At 44.7% G+C, this 10,009-nt stretch overlaps 1 protein-coding gene across 1 annotated transcript; it reads right to left on the minus strand.

Annotated features, from left to right (window-relative positions):
• Positions 1-2,436: 2,436 nt before the first annotated feature.
• On the minus strand, positions 2,437-8,756 carry POU3F3 (POU class 3 homeobox 3). The gene has a single exon (XM_037897913.2). The coding sequence runs from the start codon at positions 6,825-6,827 to the stop codon at positions 5,532-5,534; it is 1,296 nt and encodes a 431-aa protein (XP_037753841.1). The 5' UTR covers positions 6,828-8,756; the 3' UTR covers positions 2,437-5,531.
• Positions 8,757-10,009: the final 1,253 nt, after the last annotated feature.

Raw genomic sequence — 10,009 nt, forward strand, 5'->3', positions numbered from 1 at the left:
TTGCTGAATGGTCGCCACGAGGAAAACAACCTGTGGGATCTGCAGCAGCTGCCACTGAAGAGCAGCACAGGCCGGCAGCAGGGATCAGAGCAGGACCTCCCTGCAGACCTCGTTGTCCACAACCTGAGGCAGCTCAGCCTGTTCTAAAACACAGCTCTCACACAGTATACAACTGGCGCACCCACATACACAGGGGCTGCATCCCCCTCCTCACCCCTACCTCCACTGCCCAGCTTCCACCTCTCCGTTTACTACATGTGAAGGCCTGTTCCATCCTTTGATTAATCCACCTGAAACTAGTCACACATTAGTCAAACTGGTGAGAGATTGTGTAAGGTTACTCTCTCGACTTTCCCCGCCCCCCACTATCCTCGTTTATCTCTCACTCAGAAAATTTCATATACTCTGGCAGCAAAATCATCTAAGGAAAGTTCAGAAGATCTTTAGTTCTGCTGATAAACCGGACCTAGAGCTCTAATTGCAGCAGCCCCACAAGAAAACCCCAATATTATACAGCTGAAATGCTGGAAATAATGACTTGGAGAGTTTAGAAGATACCATATGTGCTAATAAATATAATAATCTATTGAATATGACCTACTCTGATCTAGGAGAATCAAAGTTTCCGATTAAACAGCAAATCCCTCCTATGAATTTTCCTTTCCCAGGGTGACAGGCTAGGTTAAAGATTAAAGAATGCAGCACCCTTATTTCCTTATTAAAGTCAAGGTCAAGCCCCTGGTGCAGAACTAGTGGGCATGACGTCACGTGAGTGACCTTCAACCGCAGGTTAGCAACAGCGCTAAGGGGCTGAAATGGCCAAGTGTCCGCCAAGGCTACACTCAATGCCACTGTCTGCACCCTGTCTTTGGGCCAAAGGCTGCAGGCTTCACTTAGGCAAAGTTCTCATTGATTTCAATGAGAGTTTTGCCCCCTGAGTAAGGAGTAAGAGTCTTGTTTGGCCTTTTCTTTCTCCCCCCAGCAGGATCCACCCTGCCACTCCAAACATAGTCCCTTAGTGTTACTTTGGCATTAAAGAAGATGGGGGGAGGGGCGGGTTTTTGTAATTCTTCACTGTATGATAGCTTTTTAGTTAGCAAAAAGACTGTCAGCCGAAAAGCTTCCTACTGCTGTGTCATTGATATCAAGGTTCCCCCCTTCTACTGAAGACCTTACTCATTCAAATATTTCAGACTACAACTGCAAATATCTATATGTGTTACCTCTGTATCCCGTTGGTTCATTTTATCCATCCATCATGCTAAAGAAGACCAATTTCCTTGCGGTATCTATCTTCCTGGGTTTATAAAAATCAGTCTATATCCTACATAATTCCAAGCCTGCATCAAGGGCCTATACTTGTTGCATCTCTTTTAGAGTTTGATTAATTACCCTGGAACTTAGGCAAACCAAACTACATGTGGCAAGAAGATCATCTCTACAATTTTGTCCTGAAAGCTGCCAGTTATAGATGTATTTTCTTCTATTTACATTCAAATTGGAACAAATATATCCGTATCTTAAAAGGTATATCTATATAAATATATAGAAGTGTCATTTTTTCTTTAGCTTGAAGATGTTGATAATTTATTACAAAAATAAACGAATAAATACAACAATATATTGTTGTTTTCAACAGGATAAATATTTTACAAATATATAATTTTAAAAAAACAAATTTAATTGTTAAAATTATTTAAAATATTACACTTATTGATAAAATTATCAATAGTATATACTGCATTTCATATTAGAACCAATTATTCTCTAAACGTTCCATTTAAAACCATTCATACAAAACAAATTATGAGCATTGTAATGTGCAAACACCAGTCACTACATTAAAGCATAAGGAATCTTTAAAGATAATTTCAGAAATGAACCGTTGTATTTTTAAACCAAGGGATAGCTCTTTGTTATGTTCCGAAAATATGTGGATCAACAGCAGTGAGGTGACTATTTTAAATACACCTGAAAATGATTCATAGTATACAGACTGGCCGGGGAAAAGATGGGATGTCAAGGAGAAAACTAGGGCGTAGTAGAAGACTGCAGAATATGAAAATGTAAACTAAAAATAATCACATCTCGGGATTACCCAGACTGATCAAACACAACTTTGTAAAACATTTGGCTTTCCTTTAGGTAGAAAAATATTAAGGAAAAATGATGAAGACTCAGTTACCAAACACAGAACACTGATATTATAAATGAATACAATTACTAAATTCATTAAGAGATCTGGCGATATATAACAATATTTTCATTATTTACATGTGTAACAGTACAACCCTTAACACAAAACCTCTTACTTATTATCTACCTCTTATTATCCCTTAGACTCACAACCCTGAAGTTCCTAAATACATTCAAATGATTCGATTTCTTATTGGGGAGGGTGGGAGGAAAACATGGCCTCAATTTTTGAGCACAGAATGAACAGATTTTGCACGTTCCTACTACCAAATGTTATTCCTCTAGTGTAAAAATCAGCCCTTCTTATGCAGAAATCCGCAAAGGTTGTCTTTTAATAGAAACCAGTGTGAAGCCTAATGTAGCTCTTTGTTGTCATCCAAATCCAGTAACCAAATACCACTAAGAAATTTAAATAGACCTACTCCATGTCTAATAAGCCACCACCCTTCATGTGTGAAAAATAGGGTTCCACCTCACGTGTTAATAGTATCCACCACATAAAAACAAACCCACTGCTTCCAAACTGGAAGTCCTTTCTCTGATTTCCCTTGCATGTAGCAAAATTCATGATTCCTCCTTTCCTTCCTTCCCTCCCTCTCGTCCCCTCCTCCCCCCCTCCCCAGTTATAAAATTACTGGGAAGCTCTTAAATTAAACAAAGAGAATAAATGAAATTGTCTTGTATCCCCTTTCACTTTTCCTTTTTCTAATATGGCCTTTTCGGATTTCACAAATCAAAACGAGCGTGATATTTACTAAGATCTGGTGTTAAAATAATGCATCCCAGTACACGGCTATATGGTTGGATTTGATTTATGAAAGTGACACAAGGCCTGTCAAAAAGGAATAAATGTGTGTTGTTTCTACAGCAGTTTTCTGGGGTTTTAACCCCAGCATCAATATCACATAGCGAGAAAGAAGAGAGGGAGGAAGAAAATGGGGGAACGGGGGAAACCAGAGACTATTGAAAGCTTACATTAATAAAAAAATAAAATATTTCTCTATAATACGTTTTCAGGGGGTACATAGAGGCATTAAATTTAGATCTGTAGTTTCGACAACATTACCAATTCAAAATGAAGAGTTGAAATATTCATTCACTTGTGTGTATATTGCAATAAATAGAGCAGATAAATATGACAGCCTACCTAGTGCATCTATTGGCATCTTTAACGTTACTTATACACACATTTGTTGTAAAGAAGGAATGGCAACACTAAAGTCGAGTGAAGGAAAAACTGTACTACACCACTGCACACCTCGTACAAAAAAGCCTAAAACAAACAAACAAACAACAACAAAATGGTAAACTATGAGGACCGTAGGTAGGATTTTGAAAGTATCATCTCTATATTTTTTTTGGAAAAAAGTACCTTTCTTTAAATTATAACGATAAATTAAATACAAATATCATACAGACATAAAATGTGTCAAAATAATTTATACTGAAAAAGCCTCTAGCCTTCGTTTCTTAGTTTGAAAAGAGAGAAAAGAGACTAAACTTTAAAAAACATAACTGCTTTCAGTATTTGCCATTAATTATCAGTCCATACACTTACACATCTACTGCACTGAAGTTTAATCTTAAAATAAAACAATTATTTTAAAGAACGTGGCCTTTTATTCTCTAACCTTGCCTTACTATGCCCTTACTTACACAGGACTATTTATGAAAAACTCTATGGAAATTTACTCTGTATACGGATTTATAAGAAATGAGTACTGTACTAAAATGCTAACAGCATGAATACTGGAACTCTGCATTTCCAGATACCTGAAGTAGATACCAGATACAGAAAGCAGGTTATCCTTCGTTCTATCACTTAAATATTTGCAATATTTCCTTAAGAGAACTTTTTCGACACAGTGTTTATGCATCAGACACAGACTATTTCATTCTAACAAATTTATTTTCTCAATCAGCTCTTACGGAATCACTACTCAAATTAAATTACAATCAAATTATCACATCAAAAGATACCCTTATTACCTAACAACTGTCCATATTTTCATTTCATTTTGATTTGTGCTCGTCTGAAAAAAACACGTAATACAAGATCTGGGGAAAAATAAATTACCGTTTTGCAGCAGTTCATAGGTATTCTGAATAAAATATTAAAAGAAGTCATTTAATGAAAATATAAAGCAAATATTTTTAGATCAACAACGGATCTAACAATTCTATATTGCCGTCTTTTTGAAAAGTCTGTTTATTAAAACCTACCAAAAACACTGCTTGGAAATGGCAGTATTATATAATCACATCCACAGCACCCATTCAATCAAAGTTGGCAACGGATTTAGGAGAGAAGTTCAGATAAGTGCAGCTGCAGATGCTCAGTACTTCTAAATCCCTTTCTCTGAATCAGTCCCGAAATAAAAATAAAAATATTAATAAAAAAGATATTAGCAGTGGATTTTTAAAAGGAATCTTCCACGGTGATTGGCAGCCGTCAGGAGCACGACTTTGACAGCCCTAAATTATTTCCCTTTCTCTGGCTGTTTCCCTTAATTCATGAAAAGTCCTTTTATAGAGCTCGAACTTTAGGGACCAACAATCTCTCCTCTTTTCTTTCTCACGGTGTCTGTCCCTCCCCCCCCCCCAGCTTTCGGTATGCGGGTATTTATTCCCATATTTTTGTTTATATATATTTGCTTCCCTATACAGTCTGCTTGTGTTTAGTGCAGTGTGCATATTTCTCTTCCCCCCCCCCCCGGAGAAAGTGACCCTTTTCATTTTGCAGGATCCCCCCTCCCTCCGAATGGATATCTTGCACCAAAATGATGTGGTTTGGCCAAGAAAAACAGGGTCCCGGAATGCAGCAGGCACCCTCCGACCAGGCAGATGATTTTGCTTTTGCTTCCCTTTTTTGGATTGCTCCCATAAAAAAAGAAAAGTGTGTGTGAGAGAAAAAAGTTTCCATGATTCATATAAGAGAGCCCTTTTGGGGGGGGGGGACATTTTTGGGTGGTGGGGGCATAAAGGGAGAGAAGGGGTGGGTGCTGTTCATCGCTGAAATAGGGGATAATTTAGAAATGTTTACAAAAAAAAAAAAAAGAAGAAGAAGAAAAGAAAGAAAAAAACATCTGCAGTTTTGGTGCATTATGCATCTCCACCCCCTCCCAACCACAGTATAAATGTTAGCGCTCGGATCGACCTTTTCAAACGTTTCATATAGATATCTATATCTATGTACGCATAGATATATATACTCTATATATAGATAGATAGATAGTCGAAACAAGTCTGGATTTTTGTGTGTGTGGTGTTGTTGTCGGCCCCCCCTCCCCCTTTCCCTTTCTCGCCTCTCTTCCTTTCCCTTACTGTTGTGACTCTCACTGCACACTTGTTTGCAGTCCATGGTGTGGGGGCGGCGTGTCGGAGTTCACGTTGCCGACCTGGGAGTAGACATCGTCGGGGGTCTGCTGCTGGATCCCCGGGGGGGTCATCCTTTTCTCTTTCTGCCTCCGATTGCAAAACCAAACCCTGACCACCTCCTTTTCCAGCTGCAGACTGTCCGCTAGGTTCGTAATCTCCTGGGCGGAGGGCTTGGGGCATTTCAGAAAGTGACTCTCCAAGGCCCCCTTGACACTCACCTCGATGGAGGTCCGCTTCTTCCTCTTCCTGCCCTGGGCTGCGATCTTGTCGATGCTAGTGGGGCTGCCCGTGGAGGAGTCGGCTTCCTCCAGCCACTTGTTCAACAAAGGCTTAAGCTTGCACATGTTCTTGAAGCTGAGCTGCAGAGCCTCAAACCTGCAGATGGTGGTCTGGGAGAAGACGTTCCCGTACAGGGTGCCCAGGGCCAAGCCCACATCTGCCTGCGTGAAGCCCAGCTTTATCCGCCGCTGCTTGAACTGCTTGGCGAACTGCTCCAGGTCATCCGAGGTCGGCGTGTCCTCATCCGAGTGGGGGTCGTGGCTGTTGACCCCGCCGTGGTGCTGCTGGTGGTGCTGATGCTGGTGGTGGTGGTGATGGTGGTGGCTGGGGTGATCCCCCAGCTCCGGCGTGTCTCCCCTCACCAGTCCCGGGTGCACTAAGCTCTGGCTGCCAGGGGGAGGGCTCAGCATCCCGTTCACCGTGAACCCCCCCGGCTGGGAATAGATGAGCGATTGCTGCTGCTGTCCCCCGGCCATGGACGGGAGGTGGGCGGCGGTGGTGGCCCCCCAAGCGCCCGGGTGGCCCTGGTGTGGGGGACCCAGGTGGGGTGGCCTGTGGTGCAGCGCCGTGCCGCCGTGCAGGTCGTCTCGGCCGGAGTTGCCTTTCACATCGGGCTGCTGCTGCTGCTGCTGGGGGCTGCCGCTCATCCCCACCGGGCTGGTGGACCAGGGCGAGCCGGCTTCCACGGCGGCGGCGGCGGCGGCGGCGGCAGCGGCGGCTGCATGAGGCAGGGCTGTCACCCACTGGTGGGCATGGCTCAGCATATGGCCGCCGTTGCTAGCAGCCATTGCTCCCTGCATGAAGTCACTTTGGACCATTTTGACGGAGGGGTCGCCCCGGTAGCCGCCGGAGACCGAGGTGACGGCGACGCTGCCCGGCTGCATGCCCCCGCCTCCCGAGTCCGAGTGCACGATGGAGCCGGCGGACAGGATGCTGTTGCTGGGTAGGTAAGGGTTAGAAGCCGCGGTGGCCATTCCGCTCCCCCACCCCCCTGCCTGCTGGCGTGCCACCAATCCGCACAACTGGGGGCTCTTCGGCTCCCTTTGTCAACACCCTCTCCCGGGAACTCGCGCTGCTCCGCGGGAACCCGGGGCTCGCCTCCTCACCGGCCTCGTTGGCGTTTGGCCCCGATCTCCCGTGAGCTCCGTTCACCTGTTAACGCCTCGGCGGCTTCTTTTTGCAGGAAGACAAAATAATAATAATACAAAAAATCAAAGCTCAAAAACAGGGGAGGGGGGGGACACAACGGCGAGCCCCCTTCTCCTTCTCCCCGTCACTCCCTCAGGAGCACATCTCGCCCGCGCAGCCTTCCCCTGCCGGAGCGAAACTTTTTCTTTCCCTTCCTCCTCGAAGGCTTTGTGCGCGCGGGTGGGTTTTCTCTCTCGGGCTCCCTCTTTTCGCTCTCTCCCTGCTCGGCTCCTGGCTCTCGCCTCCTCCTCCTCCTCCTCCTCCTCTCTTGCCAAGTTTGGTCGGTGTCCTAGGAAAACTTCCTGGGCTGAGGCTGGTGGCGGCGGTGCTGGGGATGCTGCTGCTGCATGTCTCAAAGTTGGGCTCTCGCAGGAGCGCTCTGTCCCCTTTGAAACGCAAGTCCCTTTGGAGCCTTCTCGCTGGAGGCACAGGCTGGGTGAGACATCTTCCCTCCCCCCTGCCCCCCTTTTAGGCAGTTAAAAAAAAAAAGACAAGAAAAGAAAAGAAAAAGGAGGGAGGTGGAGAGACGGTTCTCCTTCCCTTGCAAGGTTGGTGGTTAATTCCAGCAGCGGGCTGCGGGAGGAGAAGAGCCTGGGTAGAGAGGTGTGCGTATGTGTGTGTGCATCTAGGGGCTCCTTGGTACACTAACTCCAGTGGGGGACGTTGGCTGCTGCCAGGCTTGCAGAGCGTGCCCGGGTGGTGCTGGGAGGAGAGCAGCGCGGCTCGTCCCCACCGGCTCGCTCTCCCTGACAGCTCTCTCTCTCTCTCTCTCTCTCTCTCCCAGTCCCTCCCTCACAGCGCGGGGACTGCCGAATGTTTACCCTCCGCCGAGCGCGCGCACCACCACCACCACACTTTCCCAAATACAAGGAAGTCGAGCGCAAGGGCCCCCGCTGATTGGAGACCCGCTGCGTGATTGACAGAGCCAGAATGACTGGCTCCGGACGCGAGGCCCCCCCTTCCGGCCGTTCCGATTGGTTGCTTTTTAATTTAGGCAAAGTGGCGTAGAAGCTGGAAATCTGCCCCCCCCTCCTCCAGCTCCCTTCCCGGCCCCTCCTCTTCTTCTCCCCTCAACATCTTAACTCTTAACGCCCAGCGGATAAATCTGAGTTCTCCCAGCACAGAGCAATTTGGGCATGTGGGGGAGGGAGAGAGAGGGAGAATAAAACCCCCCTGGGCATGGGCTGGGAGGGTGGGGGAGGAAGGAATGAAAAGAAAGATGAGGGGAAGAGACACTATCTAATAATGCATTTATTTTACTTGTATGCACATGAGTCTCCTCATGGGCGAATATTTCCCATCATCTGTAAGCAGCCATTGTATATAGGCTACAGTCTACATAAATCAAACAGTCATCACCTACAGAAGGAAGCGTCCTGTTCTGTTTCAAAGTTTTGTATTCTATTTATCTCTCTCTGCATATGTCAGAAAGGCAAAGTGCGGGAGCTAATATCTTTTAAAGATTTACTAAGGTTTTTGGCCAGTCTCCACCGTCAAGATCCCTTACCAGATCTTAGACTGAAGCTATCATGGCAAGTTGTTCCCTTAATTACATGCAATCAGCCACACGCTTCTTTGTTTTAGTTTCTGAGTTCCCCTGTATGTATGGGAACTAGAATGCAGCTCATATGTCTTTGGACACTTATATGGATAGCTGCACCGAACGGTTTAATATCAACAATATTTGAGAGGATGCACAATAAAATGTCTTTACCACACAGAACAGCTCAAGCTTCTGATCATGTGCATTATTATAAAACATGTTAAAGCTGAATCCTTATCATAAAAAAAAATCCAAATTGAATCCTGCTCCAGATCCACCAAACAATCCTCTGTCCCCATTTCCTTCTGATATGTGTATATCAGTATATATATATGGGTTTTCCTCCACTATTTTTTATTATTCTGCGAACGTTGGTATTTCACAGGAAACCGATCTGGTCGTATGAAGCGTTTTATTATTTCTAATCCAGCTGAAAGAGTTAAGGGGGGCGGGGGAAGGAGAAGGAGAGAGAGAGCGAGAGAGAGAGAGAGAGAGAGAGAGAGAGAGATGCGACCAAGCGGAAACGCTGCACACAGGCAACCTCAGTGAACCAAGAAAAAAGAGAAAGTGGCAACCAAAACAAGGGCAAATTGAACACTCCTCGGGGATTTCCAATGAAATAACACAATTCGGACATTCAAGGAACACATCTTTACTAATGATTGTGTTTGTGTTGTGTAATCCATACAGGCTACCTATCCGTCATGTATAATGCATATACACATATAGTGTGTGTGCGCGCGCCTACGGATAGAAAAAATGCATTATGTTTACATTAAAATGTGAAACATAACGCCCCCCCTCTTTCAGTTAATAATTTCCCTACAAAATTCAGCTAGTTGAATTCAGCTTCCAGCACAGACTACATCCCCAACAGCAAGTATGCAGCATTTGCGTGATTTGAAGATTAACTGTAGACTAGCAGAATTTATTTAGGACCCTTTCCAGGTCCTTGCTTGCACGGTAAAAGATACCATCTTAGGTAGGTTTAGAAAAACCATTAATGTGAAGTATACAGATCTGAAGAGTAATGGTAACTAAACCCTAAACATAACTATTTTTTTTGTTCCCATGCGTCCTCCAAAGGTTTCATTTTTATGTGTATAAAAGATCTAACACAGATTTCATTGAATAAATCTGAGATCTCCAGGTGCAGACGTTTGAATAGTCAGTGCCAGAACCCCATGTTTTCCTTTCCAGCCGATTTTGCTTGGATCAGGCTCAAAAACCGAGTGAGTCTCGTGGTTTTGTTTACACTGAATGGGGAGGATAGGAACGGTGCCATGGGGCCGTCTTTCATTAATATACAGTGAGGATTTTGTCTAAATTACTGCTATGAATTTCACAGTACACGCTTTCAAAAGCCGTCTCAGGTGGCCTGATGAAACGTGATAGCGCCTCTGCAAACAGATCTACATTCTTTAA

Source organism: Chelonia mydas, chromosome 1 (assembly GCF_015237465.2).
Source record: "Chelonia mydas isolate rCheMyd1 chromosome 1, rCheMyd1.pri.v2, whole genome shotgun sequence".
Lineage (NCBI taxonomy): Eukaryota > Metazoa > Chordata > Testudines > Cheloniidae > Chelonia > Chelonia mydas.